This window comes from Mobula birostris, chromosome 14 (genome assembly GCF_030028105.1).
Source record: "Mobula birostris isolate sMobBir1 chromosome 14, sMobBir1.hap1, whole genome shotgun sequence".
Lineage (NCBI taxonomy): Eukaryota > Metazoa > Chordata > Chondrichthyes > Myliobatiformes > Myliobatidae > Mobula > Mobula birostris.
Window position 1 is genome coordinate 72083437 of NC_092383.1, and position 23849 is coordinate 72107285.

The 23849-nt window shown below is 39.8% G+C and overlaps 1 protein-coding gene across 1 annotated transcript; it reads left to right on the forward strand.

Annotated features, from left to right (window-relative positions):
* The first annotated feature begins 727 nt into the window (after positions 1-727).
* Positions 728-23745, forward strand: LOC140209518 (uncharacterized). Its single transcript, XM_072277778.1, has 8 exons — positions 728-833; positions 9682-9741; positions 15256-15313; positions 16592-17198; positions 17498-17657; positions 18485-18835; positions 19084-19174; positions 21904-23745. Exons 2-8 carry the CDS (start codon positions 9723-9725, stop codon positions 21905-21907), a joined length of 1290 nt encoding a protein of 429 aa, XP_072133879.1. The 5' UTR covers positions 728-833; positions 9682-9722; the 3' UTR covers positions 21908-23745.
* The last annotated feature ends 104 nt before the right edge of the window (positions 23746-23849 follow it).

A 23849-nucleotide genomic window follows, 5' to 3' on the forward strand; every position in this document is an offset into this window, starting at 1 on the left:
TTGCTTGGATTTATTCATGTACCCTTCAACTTGATGAAAGGGATGGGCCTCGAGGGATATGGGCCGAATACAAGGAATTGGTATTAGCTGGGTGCACACCGTGGTTGGGCTGAAGGGTCTGTATCTGTGCTGTATTCCTCTGACTTGGACAAAACTTACGCTGCTTTCCTTGATGCTGTTTGAACTGCTGAGTTTACAATATGCTACAGCTTTTATAACATTGCTGTTTGTTGGAGTTTGCTGTGCAAATACTAGATGCAGCTTTTACTATGACGTATTATTAACTACATTTTTAAGGTGTATTTTTTTTGTACAGAATTTGCTCGATTTTCTTTCAACACCTCTATTATTGCCTTTAACTATATGCCACACAAATCTTCGCAGTCGACTGCCTCCGGAAACATTTCAAATCCTCGCCGAACGGATTGACGTGAGCCTTGTCCAATCACCACTCGCTTTTCTGGCTAGTAACCCAATCAAAAGTTAGCTGATTACGCACACTTTCTTTTTCCATAAAGCCCATAAGCAAACAGCTTCGACGTGCCGATTTGGATTTACTGGGGATGTTCGTTTCTGTGTACTTTGACAGAGGGCGAGTCGTGTGCTTGTTTGTTTCCATGAGGAAAAGGAAAGAAAGGAAGATTGCGGTTGGCTTCTGACCCAATCAGAAGAAAGACTAGACGCCACGTGACGTAGATTTGAATATGGTCCCGCCCCTTGGCCATGGTCATGTGCGGTGGTATTTGGAAAGTAAACAGGAGGAAGGGGTTTGGCTGGTGTGGCACAGGGAGCTCAGCACCGTTTTCAAAGGGTCGGAATTTACACTACGTTATGTGAGTTTATTTTGACTTTAATGCAGGATGTAGAACTGTTTGTTAAGGGAAGAGCGGTGGGACGGGAGCAACAGAACTTGCTGTAATGAAGCAACTTCAACATAACCAAATGCCTAGGAATCCCCCACACCGTCCATTCAATATGTTAAAAATTATCCTTGAGATGCTGTATTTAACTCTTACTTGGAAGCATGTTATGTGGCATTGACTATGATCTGCTTGTAATCTGGAGTCAAATCACGTTCCCAATGCTTTTAGGCAGTTCGTCGGATCTTCTTGCTAATGTTGAAAGTGCCATGTAGTTGCAAGTTTCACTTGCACTCCTGCTAGTTCGTTAGAGCATTTGTGCTAATCACGGACTCGTGACTGTCTACCGCTGTATACCGTGCGTTGAAATGCAGCAAGAAACAAATTAAATGCTTTTAAGTATTCTGTGGGGAGAGCAACAGGGCAAGGTCATCGATGCACAATATTAACCTCTTGTTTCTGTCTTCACTAAGTGTTCACAGGGTTTTAATAATGTGAAATGGGCTAGTTAGAAAACGAATACTTGCAAATCTACACTTCTGATGCAATCTTGCCAGATGTGCTGCTGGAAGCATGTTATGCGAGAAAGAACTATGTTCCTCATTAGTGGGTGCAAATTTGAAAACACTTATTTTCTTTTTGAAAAGGAAAGCTGTAATGAAAGAGTTAAATAGTTGAGGATCGTGTCTGACATCTGATGAATCTGAATTTGTGATCTTTATGTCAACCTTAGTTTCTTCAAGCAGGCTTTAATTATACTGTTGGCTAAGAAAAATTTTCAAAGTAAAATTTATTGTCGGAATACATACGTGTCGCCACGTACAACCCTGAGATTCCTTTTTCCTGCAGACATACTCAGCTACAATGGAATACTATAGAGCAGTAACTGTAAACAGGATCCATGAACTATGAACTATCCATATGCAAATATAAATAAATAGCAATATATATTAACGAAGCATGAAATAACCAGATGAAGAGTCCTTAAAGTGAGATGAATGGTTGTGGGAACACCAGAAATAGAATGAGTGTAGTTGCAAACAAGTGAAGATCTGCAGATGCTGGAAATCCAAGCAATGCGCACAAAATGCTGGAGGAACTCAGCAGTGCAGGCAACATCTATGAAAAAGGGAATAGTTGATGTTTTGAGTCGCGCCCCTTCATCAGTCATGTGGATGTGGTCATTGGTTTGGAGGGCTTCACGTGTGTTGTACTGGGGTGAATCCACTACCTTTGTAGGATCTTAGGCTCAAAGGCATTGGTGTTCCCATACCCGGGTGTAATGCAGCCAGTCAATACACTTTCCACCACATATCTATAGGATTGTCGAGGTTTTTGATGATATGCTGGAACTCTGCAGACTCCTGAGGAAGTAGAGTTGCTGTTGTGCCTTCTTTACAATTACATTTATATGATGGGTCCAGGACAGGTTCTCTAAGACGGTGACAGCCAGGAATTTAAAGTTACTGAGCCTCTCCATCTCCAATCCTTCGATGAGTACTGGCTCATGGACCTCTGGTTTCCCTCTCTTTAATTCTACAATTAGTTCCTTGGTCTTGCTGACATTGAGAACGACATTGCTCCCAGGGGCCACCCATTTTAATTCCACTTCACATTCCCATTCTGACATTTCAGTCCATGGCCTCCTCTGTCACTGTGAGGCCACACACAGGTTGGAGGAGCAAAATCTTATATTCTGTGTGGGTATCCTCCAACGTGATGGCATGAACATCGTTTTCTCCGAATTCCAGTAATGCACTCACCCTTTCCTTCACCTTTCCCCATTCCCATTTCCCTCTCACCTTATCTCCTTACCTGCCCATCACCTCCCACTGGTGCTCCTCCCCCTTTTACTTCCTTCCATGGACTTCTGTCCTCTATCACATTCCCCTTTCTCCAGCCCTGTATCTTTTTCACCAATCAACTACCCAGCTCTTTACCTCATCCCCCCCTCCCCCCCACCGATTTCACCTCTTACCTTGTGTTTCTTCCTCCCCTCCCCCACCTTCTTAATCTGACTCCATTTTTTTTCTCCAGTGAAGGGTCTCGGCCCAAAACTTCGACTATACTCTTTTCCATCGATGCTGGCTGGCCTGTTGAGTTCCTCCAGCATTTTGTGTGTGTTGCTTGAGTAAGAGGTTATTGTTATGACACCGCTCAGCCAAATTCTCAATTTCCCTCCTGTATGCTGATTCATCACCACCTTTTGATATGGCCAGCTGCAGTGGTGTCATTAGCAAACTTGAATATGGTGTTGGAGCTGTGCTTGACCACACAGTCATAGGTGTAAAGCGAGTAGAGCAGGGGGCTTAGCATACAGCACTGCAGTGCCCCTGTGCTGATGGAGATGGTGAAAGATATTTTTACCAAACGGACCTGACTGAGGTCTGCAAGTGAGGAAATCCAGGATCCAACTACACCAGGGAGTTTTGAAGCCCCGGTCTTGGAGTTTACTGATTAGTTTTGAGGGCTTGATGGTATTAAATGCTGAGCTGTAATTGATAAAGAGTACCCTGATGTAATGCATCTTTGCTGTCCAGATGTTCCAAGGTTGTGTGAGGAGTCAATGAGATGGCATCTGCTGTGACCTGTTGCTTCAGTAGACAAATTGGAGCAACTCAGGAGCTGATGTGTTTCAACACCAGCCTCTCAAAGTGCTTCACCACTGGATGTAAGTGCCACTGGGCAATAGTCATTGAGGCAGGTTACCATGCTCTTTTTGGGCACCCATATGATTGAAGCCTTCTTGAAGCACACTGTTGAGGTGAGAGGTTGATCATATCTGTGAACACACCAGCCAGTTGGTCAGTACAGGTCTTCAGTACTCAACCAGGTACTCTGTCCGGACCAGATGCTTTCCTTGGATTCACTCTTGAATGCAGCCCCGCATGTCATCTTCAGATATTGAGACAAAAGGGTCATTGGAAGACGCGGGGGCGTGTGATGGTTGCTCCTGTTCTGGTGATCAAAAAAAGCACAGAAGGCATTGAGCTCATCTGGAAGCGAAGCTCTGCTGTCACCCATGTTGCTAGATTTAACTTTTTATACTGTTTTGGCATTCAAATCCTGTCACAGCTGTTGAGCATCCCTCATTGATTCCAGTCTAGTCCAGAATCTCCGCTTTCCCCAGGAGATGGCTTTCCAGAGATAATACCTACACCTCTTGTAGCATTCTTGTACGGGCAAATGGTCCGACTTGCCAGAGTGGCTTCTCGGAAAGGAATGACAGGCATTCCTTATCACGGTGTAGTAGTGGTCTACTGTGTTGGGATCTCTGGTGCAACAGTTTGCATGCTGGTGATAATTGACCAGAGTTTTCTTCAGAAAGGCCTGGTTGAAGTCATCGACTATAATTTGAACTGCGTTGTGATGGGCTGTTTCTTGCCTGTAGATGACATTGTGCAGTTTCATGCGTGCTTGCTTATATTTGGCTGCTAGTGGTATATAAACTAAGGTCAGGATCACACAAGAACTTCCAAGGCAAATAGAATGGTCTATATTTGAATGTTAGGTGTTCTTAGGAGAACAAGAGGTTGACTTAACCCCCATGTCCAAACACCAAAGAGAATTGACTAAAAAGTACACACCACCACCTATTTCCTTACCAGTTCTGCGGTTCAATCCATTCTGAAAATGGTAAAACCTTCCAGTCTGACTGCTACGTCCAGCGTGTCCGCAGATAACCAAGTCTCAATGCAACATACAGTTGAGATCTGTCTTTGATGCAGCAGCCTTGCCCTGAGATCGTCAATCTTATTTTCCAGCGACTGCAAGTTTGTTAACAGGATGCTGCGTAAAAGAAGTCTCATTCCTCAGTGCGTCAGCTTGGCTTGGATTATTCCACGCCTTCTGCTATGTTTCCAGCCATGGTGTTGACCCTTAAAGGTGCCGTGCTTAACTGCTCCACCGGGGCTCATGGCTTCGGCCCTGCGTTCAATTGTCGACTGTACGACCTGAAGATCATTGATGTAATTTCACAGTCTTGTTAAGAGGGAATTTGCATGCTGCAGGTTGCAGCAAAAGTAATTCAAAGAAGGGTATTTAAAGGGAAAACTGGAACAATTTTCTGCAGCCTGCATCGAGTCAACAATGTATGCTGGTGCCATCTTCTCTCTCACTGTGGTGCCTCAATGACCATTGTCAGTAGTACATGCATCCATTGTGATGAGGTGCTTTGAGAGGTTGGTGATGAAACTCCTGCCTGAGAAGTGACTTGGATCTGTACAATTTGCCTACCGGAGTAATAGTTTTACAGCAGGTGCCATTTCATCAGCTCTTCACTCAACCCTGGGACATCTGATGAGCGATGGTGCATATATCAGGATGCTCTTCATTGCGCACAGTTTGGTATTCAATGCTGTCATCCCATCAAAACTAATCAATAAGTTTCAAGTCCTGGGCCTCAATACCTCCTTGTGCAAATGGATCCTCTATTCCTCACATGCAGACCCCAGTCACTTCGGATTGGCAAAAACATCTCCACAATCTCCACACCTCAAGGATGTGTGCTTAAACCCTGCTCTGCTTGCTTTATATTTATGACCGTGAGGCTAAGCACAGGTCCAATGGCATTTTGAAGTTTGCTGCTGTTGGCTGAATCAAAGCTGGTGATGAATCAGCATATAGGAGGGAGATTGTAAATCTGGCTGAGTGGTGTCACAACAATCTCTCACTCAATGTCAGCTGAACCAAGCGGCTTATTATTGTCCTTAGGAGGACAAAACCTGAGGTCCATGAGCCGATCGTCATCAGGGGATCAGAGGTGGAGAGGATCAGCAACTTGGTGTTATCATTTCAAAGAATCTGTCCTGGCTCCAGCATGTAATTTCCACTATGAAGAAAGTATGTCAGTACCTCAAAGATTTGTCATGACGTCTGAAACTTTGACAAACTTCTGTATATATGTAGTGGAGAGTGTATTGACTGGCTGATATGGAAACACCGATGTCTTTGAATGGAAAATCGTACAAAAAGTAGTTGATACAGCCCAGACCTTCCAACCACTGAGCGCATCTATGTGGAGTGCTTCTGCAGGAAAGCAGCATCCATTATCAAGAAACCCCAACTTCCAGGTCATGCTCTCTTCTTGCTGCTGCCATCAGGAAGAAGGTACAGGAGCCTCAGGACCACACCACCATTTTCAGGAACAATTATTACCCCTCAGCCGTCAGGCTCTTGCACCAGAGGGGATGACTTCACTCGCCCCATTACTGAACTGTTCCAACATCCTCTGGGTTCACTTTCAGGGACTCTTTAGCTCATGTTTTTTAACATTTATTACTTGTTTATTTTTTTTGTTTTGAATTTGCGTAGTTTATTCTTTGTGTACTTCAAACAATGGCGACTGAAACTGAGCGCATCATGTTGGAGTTGGAGCTAATAGATATTGAACAAGAGTTACTTTTATTGAAATTACTGCAATGCAGAAAAGAGAGAAGACATCGGAGGAGATGGTGTGTACGACCATTGAACGGATTGAGGCAGAAGAAGGATGAACTTTCTGTGCTTGTCCGGCCACTGAGAGACATGGATGAGGAAATGCATTTCAAATATTTTCGGATGTCGGCAGGTAGATTTGACGATTTGACAAGAAGCAGCAACCGGAAATGCATAGGAGGAAATGCGATGCAACCAAACGGACCAATCACAGTTGTTGCGGTCTGCGTCGCCGCGACACGTAGTTACATTTTTGGGGAGGTGCACATCAGGCTACAGCGTAGGGTACGCGACAATGCTGTACCTATGGCGTAGATTTGATGCAGAAGTATAAATTGACCTTTAGGATGGATATAGAATGGTGCATAAATTTAAACAATAATTCAAGGAATAATTTAAATAAGAGAAATGCATTGACATAGTGTCACTAAAAAAGGATTGTTTAATATCATTATTACTCCATTCTATACTCTTGCTTTTTGCAAGGGGTCAGTGATCACAAATTCTGATATTACAGTACTTCAAAAATTGTTCATTGGGTCCAAGCGCTTGAAGATGTCCAAGTAGCAAGAATGATTGTGGGTTGTTTTCCTCTGATTCCACAGGAATTTCTAGTGCAAAAACAGTTTGTTTTTGAGTATGTAGGTATAGCCTTGACCTGGCCAATATTGCCTCAACTTTAAATTTTTTTCAGCAATTCTGAAATAGATGTCTTTTTGCAGTGATGACAAATAAACTGAAAATCTGTTAAGCCACAGTTGATATCCTTAAGATATTTATTTGTTGAAATACATAAAGTAACAAATTGCAGGTTATGGCCCGAATACAGTAGAATCAATCTAACTTCAAATAGAGGTATTCAATTGCAACACTGAACTCTTGGTAAATTCAATGGATTTGGTGAGCATACTGCACATGGCCTTTTACATCTGAATTTAAATCTGAATCTAGAGCTGAATATAAAGAAAAACAAATGCTAGTAAATTTCATATAGAGCTATATTTTTCAAATGCAGATGTGTTTTGTGGGACCTTTTGGGGGTGGGGAAGCATATGACTCCCCAGATTATGGACGACCTTGGGGTAATATGACTTTATTGAAGTTCGCCCATACATTTTTAAAGACTTGTTCAACATAAATGCTTTGTGGTATTCATTAAAAATGGGTGCAGTATAAATTCCATTAGTTTAATTATAGGCAGTGTTAGGGTGAATGCGTGATGAAATTAATTACAGGATGTGTATGCAGATTAATATGATATAGGTTTACTATAGAAAATCAGCTTATTGACATTGTTGGGGATTGACCCCTTTTGTGAGCAGGAGACCCTGCACTGTCATTTATGAATTTATACGATCAGGAATAAGGTACAGATGTCCCCTGCTTTACGAACGTTCGCTTTACGCCACTTTGCTTTTATGAAAGACCTGCATTAGTACCTGTTTTCACTAACTGAAAGAGGATTTTTGCTTTTACGAAAAAAGACGCCCGCTTTAAACTTGTGTTTACCCCGAGAAAGACTACCATGACCATGAAGCCTTGCGTGGGCAGATGTGTGTACATGCCATTTTTTTCCTACTAATCGGTTTTGGCTAAATCTTCCCGATTCTGTTAAGTGAAACTGCACTGTACATACATTATTTCTACTTTATATAGGCTGTGTATTTATCATATCATTCCTGCTTTTACTATATGTTAGTGTTATTTTAGATTTATGTGCAATTTGGTATGATTTGGTAGGTCTTTTTTGGGTCTGGGAATGCTCAAAAATTTTTCCCATATAAATTAATGGTAATTGCTTCTTCGCTTTACGCCATTTCGGCCTACGAACGGTTTCATGGGAATGCTCTACCTTCGGATAGCGGGAGAAACCTGTACAGAAGACTGAAGGTGATTCAGGAATAACTTCTCCTCTGCTAAACGATATTCCTAAATGGACATTGAACTCATTTACACTACCTCACTTTTTTAATATATTACTTCTGTTTTTGCACTATTTTAATCTATTTAATAGACACCTACAGTATATGCTAACTGTAATTGATTTTTTTTTCTTGATTATGTACTATTGCCGCTCAGTTAATAAATTTCATGACACGCTGGTGATAATGAACCTGATTCTGATATTACAGATTTATTAAATAAGCTGTTGATTGAGATTTTGGAATAAGCATTGTAAGCTCTATAACTGCTGAAAAATGATGCTGGAGGGGTAATAATGGGGAACAAAGAAATGGCGGGTGAACTGAATATGTATTTTGTATCAATCTTCATTATGGAACACACCACAGCATGCCATAAATTTGAGTGTGTCAGAGCAAGCTATTACTAAGGAGCAGCTGCTTCAGAAACTGAGAAGTCTGAAGGTAGATAAGACACCTGGATTAGATGAACAACACCCCCAAAATGTTGTGAGCGATAGCTGATGAGACTGTGGAGGCATTTGTGGTGATCTTTCAAGAATCAATAGGATGGTTCCAGAGGACTGGAAAATCACAGATGTCACTCCATTCTTTAAGAAAGGAGTGGGGCAAAAGATGGGAAATTATGGGCTGGTTAAACTGACTTCAGTGGTTGGCAAGATGTTAGAGTCCATTATTCAGGATGAGGTTTTGGGGTGCTTGGAGTCCAAAATCAACTTGCTTTCCTTAGGAGGAAATCTTCCCTGACAAATCTGTTGAAATTATTTGAGGAAATAACAGCCATTATAGACAATCATTATGGAGAGTCAGTGGATGTTGTTTGCTTACATTTTCAGAAGGTCTTTTACAAGTTGCGTGCCTGAAGCTGCTAAACAGATAAGAACCTCTGTCTTACAAGAAAGATACTAGCACAGGCAAAAGATTGGTTAACTGGCAGAAGGAAAAGTGGGAATAAAGGAGGTTAATGTACGAAGAGTGTTTGATGTTTCTGGGCTTGTACTTGCCGGAGTTTAGAAGAATTAGGGGGATCTCCTTGAAATCTACCAAATGTTGAAAGGTCTAGATAGTGGACATGGAGAGAATGCTCCCAATAGTGGGAGAAGCTAAGACCAAATGGCACAATCTCAGAATACATGGATGTCACTTTAAAACTGAGATGAGGCATTTCTTTAGACATATGGTGATGAATCTGTAGAATACATTGCTACAGCCTGCTGTGAAGGCCAAGTCATTGGGTATATTTAAAGTGGAGCTTGATAGGTTTCTGATCAGTAATTGTGTCAAGGTTTAAGGGGTTAAGAAGTATGGAATTGAGAGGGAAAATGAATTAACCTTGATTGAATATCTGAGCAGACTCAATGGGTCAAATGAGCTAATTCAACTTGTGTGCTGTGTTTTAAAGGTTTTTTTTTGCAGGTCTTGTTTGTATTTCGATTAACTAACTAGATTTCTTTCTTTATCAGAGCTTTTTATTGAACTAACTGGAAACTCGCTGACAAGAAGAATGAATCTGCCAACTGATGGTAACCACATTTGTTTCCTCTCTCATGTTGAACCACATGACTTGCAGTCACAACATCAGTTTCAATTCCCAACTGCGGTTTCTGATTCCAATATAAAAACCCTTCATTTCCATGTCTGTTACGTGAAATCCTCAATGTCTGTACATTAACTGCTATTTAAAAATTGCCTGTCTCCTGTCCTATGCCTCTGTTCTGCTAATCAATTGGTTTTCCATTGCTTCATATTTATAATTTTTATTCATGTGTTTAAATTCTTTATTCGTCTTGGTCTTCTGCTTAAACCCTGCTCCTTTGATCTAAGTTTTGATATATTGCTTAAAATGTCCCCTTTCTTCTTTGTTCATTTATTTCACACCATTGCACTTAGAACTTTTTTGCTCTTGAAAGTGCAATCTGAGTTGTTACTTTATGTAACTTGGGGAAATGTGATGATGTAGACTTGGTCAAGTGTTTTATTTTGTACTTAAATTGTAAAAATGACATCATAGTTTTCTCATTTAGTTTATTGAACAGTTTCGCACTGAGCCACCTGGCGTAGAAGTTATAAACTCCTGCATAGCATCCTTAATGTGTTATTATACTGAATGATGTCCTGGGTTATGTCTGTGCGTTCTGTTTGGACTCTCCAAGTATAGAGGCAAGCAGTACTGAGTTAATTGGAGATCCAGCCAATTAATACATTTCAATTATTCTTCTTTTGTGTGGGATGACAGAGGTGATATTACTGTTGTAAATACAGACTTGCAAACAATAAAGTATTTGATTATTTATGTGTCTAATGCCGTTTATTATTTAAAAGTTTGGTGTGCTCTTGATACTAATGAATATATGCCAGTCTTAGTTACTCGATTAATCTGCTTGCATTCTTTGTTTTCATAAAACACCTATGCATGCATTGGGAAACAAAATTACACAGTTCAGGCCTAGAGTTTCTCTAACCTTGGGCGTCTATAAGCAGTTTAAACTGTGATACTCAAATACTGTATGAATGTGCAGGAAACTGCACATTTCAAACAGGTAACTTCCGTGTTACGAAGAAAAGTGACTAGCACAGATTTCATAATGCAAAATTCTATTTTCTTCTGAATCCCATATTATAAGTGGAGATGTGTTCTCTCACCACTAATGATGGTGGCACTGTGGCTGCTAGTTCACGGCAGGGAACCACTTCAGAGATTGCCTGATCAGTTTCCAAAGCAAATCACTGTATCAAACACCAGCGACTGCAAATGCTGTAAATATGGAGCAAAAAAAAAGGTGATAGAAATTCATAGATCTTGAGTTCTACTTAACACCTTTCGTACTATCATCTGCAGCTCTTTGTGTCTCCCATTTGTCACCTTTCAGCCTTTCAGTTTAAGTTTACAACTTGCTGCCACACACAGAGTTGGAGAAACTCATTGGGTCAGGCAGCATCTATGGAGCGGGAGGGAAATGGACAGTCAATGTAAATTGCAGACCCTGTTTTGGATATCCTGACTTGTGGTGGAGGGAGGGTGAGACAGTTTAATAGCACATTGAATTTATTGCGTTATTTTTAAAACTGCCATCTTATCTGCATGTGTCAAAAAATACAAGTTGAAGAAAAACTACAAAATTTTTGTTTTGCACTTTGTTCAAAGTTTTCTTGCACAAAAATTCTGTAACTGTGGATTTTATTCTATATCTTGGATTTTTGGGTAATGAATTGTAAATTCCATAAGGGATATTTCTGTAAGCTCAACAGTCACAATGTAGAGGCTCACCTGTACCAGTAAATTAGAACTGATCTTGCTAGGGATATCCATATACTGACAAATGAGGGGAGAGGGTTGGTAATAATGTTAGTTTTCTACTATGGATATTGTGTGCAAGTTTGTCACTTTACATTTGCCTCTGGGGCAGGAGGTTGTTAATTGGAGTCCCACTACTGATTTAATAACGTAACATATGTTACCACATTAGGAAATACAGGGAATTTTCTGTGTCATGATTCAGATCACTAATAATTTGCTTAATTTCTTTTATTTGATCTTTGTGGATAATTGTTATGAACAGTTTTGGTATATAGTTGTATTAACTTTTAAGTATAAATTAGAGTACTACAACACTGACCCTTCAGCCCATCTTGCCCAACCTGATCTTCTACCTAGTCCCATCATCCTGCACCCGAATCATATTCCTCCAGGCCCCTCCCATCCATGTACCAATGCAAACTTCTAAATGTTACAATCGGACCCAGTTCTATCACTTCCACTGGCTGCTTGTTCCACACTCTCACCACCCTCTGCGTGAAGTTCAAAGTAAATTTTATTATCAAGGTACGTATGTCACCATTTACAACCCTGAGATTAATTTCCTTGTTGGGAATACTCAACAAATCTATAGAATATTAATTATAACAGATCAATTTAAGACCGCCCAACTAGGGCATTCAACCGGAATGCGCAAGACAGCAAACTCTGTAAATGCAAAAAAAGAAACAATTTAAATAAATAAGCAATAAATATTGAAAATGAGATGAAGAGTTCTTGAAAGTGAGTCCATTGGTTGTGGGAATATTTCAGTGATGGGGCAAGTGAAGTTGTCCCCTTCTGTTCAAGAGCCTGATGGTTGAGGGGTAGTAATTGTTCCAACCTGGTCATACAAGTCCTGAGGCTCTTGTCAAGTCAAATTTATTTATAAAGCACATTTAAAAACAACCCATGTTGACCTAAGTGCTGTACAAACCATAACAGGTAGAAAAAAAAATCACAAATACAAGAAACACAGATATAAACAACAAGGCACACAGCTTATAGGCACAAAATAAACAACACGAGCCTAGGCTCAAGCCAAAAATCAGCCACATCAGGAAGATTCAAATGCTAGTGAATAAAGGTAAGTTTTGAGCCTGGACTTAAAAGAATCAATGGAGGGGGCTGATCTGATAGGGAGGGGAATGCTGTTCCACAGTCTAGGGGCTACATCAGCAAAGGCGCGGTCACCCCTGAACTTAAATTTAGATTGTGGGACAGCCAGGAGCCCCGTCAGTGGACCTGGAAATAGAATAAGGGGTTAGAAGGTCTGCGATATAGGAGGGGACCAGCCCATTTAGGGCTTTATAAACAAACAGGAGAACCTTAAAATCAATTCTAATCCGTACTGGTAGCGGAGAGAGGCCAGGATAGAAGTAGTATGGTCCTCTTCTGGGCACCTGTCAGGAGCCTGGCTCCGGCGTTCTGGACCAGTTGCAGGCAGGACAGGGACGACTGACTAATCCCAGTATACAGGGAGTTGGAGTAGTCCAAGTGGGAGGATATAAGGGCATGGAAGACTTTCTCGAGATCTTTGAAAGAGAGAAACGACTTGATTTTGGCAATAGTACGAAGCTGGAAAAAACTGGCTTTTACTACTGCATTAACTTGCTTGTCAAACTTAAAGGCGGAATCAAGTATCACACCAAGGTTTTTGACATGGGGTTTGACAAGGGTGGACAGGTTACCAAGTCTGTTGGTAGTCACTTTGATGGAGTCAGGGTGGCCAAATAGGACAACTTCAGACTTGCCTTCATTCAGCTGTAGGAAGTTTTGTGCCATCCAACACTTTGTCCTCAAGGCAATTCATGAGCCTGACTAGATTTGACTGGTTGTTTGGTTTCAAGGGGAGATAAAGCTGTGTGTCGTCAGCATAACAATGGAAGGAAATGTCGTGTTTTTGAATCCTGATGGCAACAGTGAGAAGAGAGCATGACCTAGGTGGTGGTGGGTCCTCTGGATACTGCTTTCCTGTCCCTGTGACAATGGTTTATGTAGATGTGCTCAATAGTTGGGTGGGCTTTACCTGTGATGGACTGGGCCATATCCACTACTTTTTGTAGGATTTTCCATTCAATGACATTGGTGTTTCCGTATCAGGCTGCGGTGCAACCTGTCAATAAGAAGTTTCCTCTTTTATTTTCCTCTTAAATATTTCACCTTTCAACCTTAACCTATGACCTGTACCTCTAGTCTCACCAAATCTGAGGGGAAAATACCTGCATACGTTCAACCTATCTATACCTTTCAAATATTGTACTACTTTATCAAATCTCCCTTCATTCTCCTACACTACAGGGAATTAAGTCCTAATCTATTCAGTCATTCCCTATAATTTCAGTCCTCAAATCCTGGCAACATCCTTGTAAATTTTCTCTGGACTCTTTCAATCTTATTGATATTCTTTACCATAAGTAGATGACTAGAACTGCACACAGTACTCTAAACTCAGCTGCAACAATGTTTTGTGTAAATTCAGCATAGCATCCCAACTCCTGTACTTAATGAACTGATTCTTGAAGGCCATTGTACCAAAAGCTCTCTTTATGACCCCATCTACCTGTGATGCCACTTTCAGGAATTGTAACTCTATATTCTTGGATCCCTTTGTTCTATGGCACCCCTTGTGCCCTACCATTTATTGTGCAAGTCTTACCTGGGTTTGTCCTCCCAAAGTGCAATACCTCACACTTGCCTACATTAAATTCCATCTGCTACTTTTGAGTACTTTTCCCAGCTGATCCAGATCATGCTGCATGCTTTGATCACCTTCCTTAATGTCATCTGCAGATTCGCTGATCCAGTTTACATTTTCTTCCAAATAATTAATATAGATGACAAACAACAATGGACATATCACTAATTCCTGCAGTACACCAATAGTCACTGGCCTCTAGTCTGAAAGAGAACCATCTACTACCACCCTCTGATCTCTCATGCTGAGCCAGCATTGGATCCAGTTGGCTATTTCTTCCTGATTGCTGAGCAACTTGACCTTCTGGACCAGCTGCCCATGTAGGACTTTGTCTGTGTGGACTTTAACAAAGCCTTGAACAATGTCCACCACCTTTCCTTTGTCAAAAAAAACCTGTTGGTTAGACATGACCCACCGTGCACAAAGTTGTGTTGACTCTCCCTCATTAGGCCCTGTATATGCAAATACATATATCCTGTCTATCTGCATATCTTACAATAACTTACCGGTGACTGACGTCGAGCTCACAGGTCTACATTTTCCTGTCATGTTCTTAGAGCCCTTCTTGAACAGCATTGGTCATCCTCACCTCACCCCACCCATGGACAAGGATATTTAATCATTTCTGCCAGAGTCGCTGCAATTTTTTACTGTTAGGTTTTTTTAAACAAATAATTTACAATATGTGGGTTGTACTGGCAAAACCAGCTTTTATAACCCATCTCTAATTGCTCTTAAGAAGAGGTGCTGAGCTGCTACCTTGAGATGTTGCATTTTTCTGGTGATGGTAGTCGCAAACTGGGGCGGGGGGGGGTAGGATTTGTCAGGATTAGATCTTGGGATGCTGAAGCAACATCAATATACTTCCAAATCAGAATAATGTGTTAATTGGGAAACCTACAGATGGGGGTGTTTGTGTACGGATTCCTTAAATTTGAGTGTTTTTTCCTTCAAGTCTAATGTTATCACATTGGCACTGATTTCTGTGCAAATTTTGAATCTCCTGTGGTATTATTTCAATTGGTTATTTTCTTTTACTGTTAGGTGTTACCTTCATAACTGAAGAAACATTTGATTTTGGAATTAGTTTTCCAGCAGAAAGGTAAGGTGGCTTTGACAAGTAGATGTACATAGGCAATTAATTATTAAATGCCAAGTATATTGTTGGTGCACTTTGTTTTGGGAGTAAATTTTTGCCTGAAGATAGATCACTTTGTATTTGAATCAAACTAGATTTGCTGTGAAAATGATTCCTGCCTTAGCTACCATAGAAATTGGTCTCCTCCACTCTTCTGTGCAGTGCATGTCTTTTTGTTTCAGTGGGCAGCTACGCATTTACTCATAATTAGACAACTTTTATTTCTAATTTACAAATTGGAAGAGCACACATGCTTGTGAAAATGCACATTCAGTTATTACTTTATTATGAAGATAGAAGTCTTTTCTATCATAGTGCAGTTTCTGCAGGTCAAACTTTTTTCCTGGGCATTGTGTGCTTTCCTTGAAATATTTTTGAATGGTGCTATGGAAGGTCTACTTGCGTCACTGTCTTCATCCTCCTGTGTCTCTTTTCATTGAGAATGCAACTGTGATATAAAAGAAAAATTACATTCTCTGGACAAATGGATTGCAAGTGCCAGAATAGTAGAACCACGGGTATATTACTCGTCTGCACCTCTTTGATCTAGAGATAACATTCACTTTCTAACACGGGTCACTGCTACTAATCAAGGATGGGGGCAATGGGTAAGTCTTTGCTGCCTAAGACACATTAATTATAAACTACCTTAATGTTTGTTTGATCATAAATAGAATAAGTATGCAAGAAACTACAATAGGTAGATCTGCAAATATAAAAAGGGAAATAGTGATGCTAATTAATACATAGCCGGCTGGTGGTGTAGTGTCGTCTATGCCAGACTTGGGAGGTGAGTGGTCCTGGATTTTAATCCAACCGGCTCCTTGCACACTTCCCATCCATGCTGGGTTGAGTGTTGAGTTAACAACTCAGCCTTGTAAAACAGACAAAGTACTCAAAAGAAACAGCAAGGTCGCTGCCTGAGGTGTGCGAGGATATTATTATAATTGTTACATATCTGTAGATTTACTTTCAGATTTTGCTCAACTGTTTTTCCTCTTTTTTTGTTTGATATTTTTTTTCATTTCCTGGCTTTGTTTTATTCTATTGGTGGTCATTCTTTTGTACATGTATGGACATCTCTTTTGATGTATTTTTTTAATTTCACTAAGGAATTGTTTGGGTATTTGAATTTTGTTTTTGTGTTGGAATGAAGGATGTTTTCATTTCCTGTTGAGGTGAATTGCTCAGGCTGTTATGATTTGACCTGTCATCAGTTAATTTTTTTTTCTTTTTCTACAGCCAAGAATCATTACTTGAAAATGATACTGAAGAAGCCTTTGTTGGTCCAGTCAGGCGGCCTGAACGGTGTCTTGCTGTGGGGATTGATGTGAACAGTAATAATGGAAACCATCAGAAAATGAATGAAGGCGTACTAAAGTGGAGTCCTCTAAGTGCAGAGAAGCTGGCAGAAATAGTGAAAGAAGCAAACCGGCTGGCAAATCAATTTGAAAAATGTGCTTTGAAGGAAAAGGAAAATGCCAGAAGGCAGGGGAAAGAGGTCAGAAGCTGTGGTGACCGATCAAAATTGGAAAAAGACTCCAAAGCCAAAATCAAGCTTTTGCAAGATGAAAGAATGTGGAAAAAAAGCCCTCGAAGTCCAAGGAGAGATACTTACTTTGTGTTAGATAGTCCAAATAAAGCTCTTCTTCCTTCGGTGGATATTCAGGATACAAATGAAAACTGTCCGGTCAGTAAGAGCACACAAGCACATCCTGATGATGGACTACAAACCACTATCTGCAGACTTGAGTCACCCAGTGAGTCTGAAAAAATAACCTCTGACAAACCCGTGAGAACGAAGGAAGGTAACCTATCTACAAACAGCAAGCAAGCTGCTGTTAAGAAGGTGCTATATTTCACTTAGTTTTGAACAATATTTTTGATTGGACAGACTTGAGAATGCAATATTCTTATCAGTAGAACTGCTAAAATAATACGCCCTGTCAGATTTTTCACCTGTTCTTGCAATGAGAAATGTAGTTTGCACATAATTTACTTAACCGTAAGAGCAGATTGGCCTTTTCCTCACTAAATGCTTGTATTAATGTAACACTGTGCTTTGCTATACTGCTACACTGATTGTAAGGAGCATAGCTTATTCCTTTGCTGTCTTCATTAATGAGAACACATTAATCTTTTTTGCAGCAGCAGCAGCGGTCAGAACTTTCCAGGCCATCAGGCTTAAAGCTTCCTTCTGCTTTTAATAGAAAAGGAAATGTGCATTCATTATCTTCATCAAAGCCCTACGAGTTTCCTAAAAAGGATTTGCCTTTGCTTTCAACAGGAAACTTAAAACAATCTAGAGGTAAAGCCACTTTACTACTTCTTGCATTTCATCTTATGATGCTTAAGAAGTAGTTGAACTTTGATTAGCAAAGTAAATTTCATTATCAAAATATATATATGCGTGTATATCAATATATATATATCTGTATGTATGTCACCATATACAACCTTTGGGCATTCTCAGCAAACTTATAGACTAAAACTATAAAAAGGATCAATGAAAGATTAACCAGAGTGCAGAAGATGACAAACTGTGTGAACGCAAATATAAATAAATCTTAATAAATATTGAGAACATGAGATAACAAGTTAAAGAGTTCTTAAAGTGAGATCACTGGTCGTGGAAGCATTTCAATGATGGGTAAGTGAGTGTAGTTATTATTTTGTTGTGGGTTAGTAACTGTTATTGAACCTGCTGGTGAGAGTCCTGAGGCTGTGTACTTTTTACCTGATGGCAGCAGTGAAAAAAGAGCATGGACTGGGTGGTGGGGATCCCCCATGCTTTCCTACTACATTGTTTCATGCAGATGTGCTCAGTGGCTAGAGGGACTTTACCCATTATATATACAGGCCGAATGCACTACCTTTCGTAGGATTTCCCATTGAAAAGCTGCTGCTACATCCTTAGGATCATATCAGCATCTTGGTTTTTAAGTTCACCATGAAGCATTCTGTGTTTTTTCAATCATATTGGTGCATCTTCATTCATTATTTCTATTGAATTGTATTTTCCTGACTCTTGCACACATATACTTAGTGCTGTGAAAATAAATAAAATTGTTGTTAATGCAGGTTGTCTGGCTAGGAGAATAGGGAGGAAAAATGCCTTTTTTTTGTTTTAAACAGGTGTGTCACTGAACAACCCAGTAGACCTCTCTAGAGATTCTGGGAGAAGTACTATCTTACACAACAAACAAAATAAAGGAAAACCACCAATAACGTTTGAGAGGAAGATGTTGTCAACTCCTTTTAAACCCACCACTGCCACAAATATTAAACAGCTTCCAAGTACCAATCGAGCTGCCAGCACGGAGGGCGGTAGTCGGAAACAAGTGTCAAGCAGACCAATTCCTCCTGTTGCTTCCAATCGTTTACGGCCTGGATCAACCTTATCTGCTCGTGCTGGGATCAAAATCGAAAGAGGCACTTCAGAGGTTCTCAAAGTGAAAGGATCAGAAAAACAATTCCAAGCTACAGGTAAGGACGTGGAATTAGGTTTGCACTTGGGAATACAAATGTTTGAGACCTTTGATTAGTCGTGTATAGCGGCTACAGGGAAATACAGTTTCACAATTTCTGTATGAATCTGGTAAAATATAAAACTCTAAAATGGTATACATCATCTTGGATAATCGTTTTCCATGATTCAGTGTAGTAAAGAGAAAAACCTGGAATTTTTCTGTTTTAGATAATTCAATTCTGGTTTGCTTTTCTGTTTCTTTCAGTTACTTCCAAGCACCTGAATTTGAGCACAACAGATAAAACAGTCCAAAATAGGTCTCAGCCCAAGAAAGTGACTTCAAGTCATGTAAAAAGGTAATGGTTCCAAGACTGGATGAAGCATGTAATCTAGCAGTTTAATTATGGGTAGTGTTATGGTGATTATTCAATGAAATTAAAGAATTGTGGCAGAAAATATGAAGAGAGAAAATATAGGTTATTAAAGGACACACACACAAAATGCTGGAGGAACTCAGCAGGCTGGGCAGCATCTAGGAAGAGAGTATAGTCAATGTTTTGGGCTGAAATCCTTTGGCAAGACTGGAGAAAAAGAGCTGAGTAGTAGATATAAAAGGTGCCCCTACTACCATTCTGGAAGGACTGTTTTAGGGCCCTGGTGAGGCGCCACTTTACCTGTGAGTCTTTTGGAGCCATGTACTGGGTTCAGTACTTCCAGTGTGGCCTGTATATCAGTGAGACCCAAAGTAAATTGGAAGAGTACTTCACTGAGCACCTACGCTCCATCCGCCTGAAAAAGTGGGATCTCCCAGAGGCCACCTATTTTAATTCCACTTCCTATTCCCATTCCAATATGTCTATCCATGGCCTCCTCCACTGCCGAGATAAGGCTATGCTTTGGTTGGAGGATCAATGCCTTTTGGGTAGCCTCCAACCTGATGGCATGAACATCGATTTCTCGAACTTCCGGTAATACCCCCAACCGCCCTTCTCGTTCACCATCTCCCATCCCCTTTTCCCTCTTCCTCCGCTCACCTTATCTCCTTGCTTGCCCATAGCCTCCCTCTGATGCTCTTCCTGCCCTCTCTTCCATGGCCTTCTGTCTCTTTTCCCATTTTACTTCCCAGCCCTTTACTTCATCTCCTCCCCCTTCAGGTTTCACCTATCACCTTGTGTTTTTCTCTCTCCCCTCCCTTCACTTTTTAAATCTACTCCTCAGTTTTTTTTCCTCCAGTCCTGCTGAAGGGTTTCGGCCTGAAACATCAACTGTACTCTTTTTTTCTCCTAGGTGCTGCCTGGCCTGCTGAGTTCCTCCAGCATTTTGTGTAGGTTGCTCAGATTTCCAGCATCTGCAGATTTTCTCTTGTTTACTATAGGAAACAATTGTTTCTTGCAGAGAAATCGGCTTACAGATGATTCTGAAAAACTGAAGCCTTACATAACCTGAGGATTTCCTGTGCTAAACACATTCTCCAGAATTGCTCTAAGAAATTTACCTTTTTATTAGTTCATAATTTCAGTCAGTACCATAGGGTGTTTTTCCTTTCAACTGAGATAGGAAGAAATAATATAAACACTGAACACGTGCCCAGCCAATAAAATTCACTTGAGCATGGGCCTAGAAATTGGACTGAGTTGCAATGATTTGGGAGTTGTAACATTTTATCTACTGTTTGGGACTGTGCTTGCAGATTGACTAAGCACATCTAGTGATTAATCCTTGTACAGATCTTTTGATATCTTTTTCCATGTAACATTCTTTATGGACAAGAAATTGTTCTAAAAGGGACACAATTCAATCATTGAAAAACACTTTTTATCAGTGCTATGATTTGAGGTACTTTTGTCTTGTGTCCAGGCTAGCCTCAGACCAATTTCCACTCCCAAAAAATTTAAGCTCTACCCCCCATCTTGGACAGTTCCCACCACTTTACTATTGCTGCTCTTCACGCTGATACTACTGGACTCCAGCTCCAAAACTATGCAGTACTTTCTGAGTTATGCCTCAGTCCTGAGATCTTTGGTGCTATCCACTATTACAGTGATGGTCTCATGACCTAATGATTATAGGATCATTGTTTCTCAGCCTGTTCCCATTATAATTATTCTATGTCTAGTTCACAAGGTAAAACATTCCTCTACCTCTGTGGCGAATGAGAGCCGCACCTTGAACACAAAATTTGTTGGGACAGATAAATATTGCAGAATGATTCAAAATATTGCATAGTTTTGTCAGTGCAATATTTCATAATAAATCAACAACATACTGTTGTGAAAATTTTAATTATTTGACTGCACCCTTTTTAGCAATGTTTTTTCTAGTATTCCTGCATTTGAAAGCTTTAAAAGAAATGTAAGCTATTGGCCTAAGGAATACTGTATATTGGAATATTAAAGATCGTGCCAAAACTGATTTAAATCCAATCATTTGCCTGTTGAAGAAAGGGTGGATTATAAATGTTTAATATTTTTAAAATAACAGTAAAGGGGTTGGTTGAGTTTTGTCCTATGTAAATTGCCTGTACTTTCCTCTACTGTATAAATTGATGCTAATAAAAATGGGTTGATGGATAAGGATACGATTGGGATAATAGTTGAACTAAAAACATGAATAGACTCTTTACTCACTGAATCTTAACAATCCCAAGACATTTTATGCATATTAGGAACAAGAGTATAGGCAAGGAAAGGATAGGTCCACTCAAGGTCAGAGGAGGAAGTGGTGTCTTGAAGAACGTTAAGTTGGATAACTTCCAAGGGCCTGATGAAATCTATCCCATGATATTAAGGGTGGAGATGTTTAAGGTCTTTACAGTGATCCTCTTTAGCCACAACTATTTTCAACTGTTTCTTACTGTAAGGTTTTATCATGTATAAAGCTATTAGTTTTTATGTGATTAATTAAAATAATCAATTCTGCCTAAATCTGGTTTATCGTGCAGTTCAGAAAATGTTCACAAACCTGTTTAAATGTATAAAATTACTGCAACAATACTACCTTCATATTAAGCAAAATATGACTCCTTTTCAATATAAATGGAATATCTTGTCAAGTAGAATGTCTAAGTACATATTTTCTTTTGCAGATGAATCCTTTTGAGGTTCATTTACTACAAAAGCAGTTGAGAAAATTTTGCTTGGAAGGTGCAGAGACATGTTTTCTCCCTCTGAAGGAAAAAACCATAGAAGGGAAATAGAAGATGCATGTTTATCATCGGCTTGAAATGGAAACAATCCAGTCATTATTCTGTTTAAAAGTAAATGATGACAACATGCCCATTCAGTCTGCTTCCCAGTTTGAAAGGCAATTCAATTGGTTTTTCTCCCTGTTATTTCTACGGATGCAACAAATTTGACTCCCCAGTTGTGTTGCTATGGTGAAATGACATGGTTTGTATCAGGATGTCATTGAATTCCATTACATTTTGAAAGGGAAAAAATAACAAATATTTTCACAAAGAGCTTGTGAACATTTTAAGCTAAATACTGTTGCATAATTGTTTTTTTTTGTATCTGATTTGCCTATTTTGTAAGCTAGTGTTAAATCAGTATGTAGTAGCTGTTCTAAATCCTATGAACTCATGGAAAGAATTTTCTTATATTCTTTAGAGAGTCATATATTTCAAATAATTTGATAGCCAGAGGTGAAAAGTTGTAATCAATTCAGCTAAACCCCATTTCTAGCATCTCTTAGTATCTTCTGCTGCAGCGAGAGCATCCCTAGATTCTCCAGTCTATCAATCCTTGGTGATATCATAAAGCATAGGAACAGAATTAGGCCATTTGGTGCAGAGAGGCTGCTTTGCTATTTCAACATGGCTGATCCATTTCCCTGTCAATCCCATTCTCCTGCCTTCTCACTATAACCTTTCACACCCTGACTAATAAAGAACTGATCAACCTCTGCCTTAAATCCACCCAGTGACCTGGCCTCCACAGCTGCCTGTACACAAATTCCACAGATTCACCACTCCAGCTAAAGAAATTCCTCATCTCCATTCTAAATGGATGTACCCCTATTCTGACGCTGTGCCCTCTGGTCCTAAACTCCCCCACAATAGGAACCATTTTCTCCACATTCACTCGGTCTAGGCCTTTTGACACCCAATAGTTTTCAGTGATATTACTCCCCATCCCCATTTTTCCAAAGTCCAGTGAGTAAAGGCCCAAAGTCATCAATTGCTCCTTATATTCTAGTAAATCTGAACTCTCCCAAAGGCTTAACATCTTTCATTGAATCTTATGCTCAAAATCAGTCTAAAACGGATACCCTGAGGGTTCTGTACTTTAAATAAAGCTGGAAGAACTGATTCATTTGGATATTATAATTCCCTGAGATATGTATTATCTTTTAAGAAATGTATTGCCTCTGAAAACATATACATTTTCAGCCTCTTAGACTTCTCTAAACAAATCATACTTTATTTTTAGTGTACACTGATGTGATTTAAAAATATTGAACATCTTAAATTTCACACTAAAATATAATTTTTGGGAATGCTTTTAATTTATGCATCTTGCCCTTCCTGTTTATGCAGTGTTCTATATGATCGAACAGTTAAGGTTCTGGATTAACACATTCCATTGTAAGAAGTTGAAGAACTAAATCCATTGTTTTGAAGTTTGTGAACTTGTCAGAAGATCCTGACCATGGCACCTTAATCTCAATTGCTTCACTAGAATTCTTCAGGGAGGCAAACTTATTCCTTCCTTCTGTTGCCTCGGTGACTCAATTTCACTGTCTAAGCTCATATGGCAATTATTTCATTAACTTGTCTTTTTTTAAATGGGGAATGTTATGTATTTTAAGGAGAAAAAAATTAAGAAACTCTTTTGAACAATCTGTTAGTGGTTCTTGTAAATTCAGGATATGATTCTGTTAAAGCATGTATTTTTAAACACTGCATTTACTTTTATGTATGTCTTAGATCAATAAAAGCATTTTGTAGCAAGTAGTTGTCATTTTATAAATATGGAAAGTCAAATTGACATGCGATTTCAATAACACTTAGCTACTTAGAACCAAAGTCCC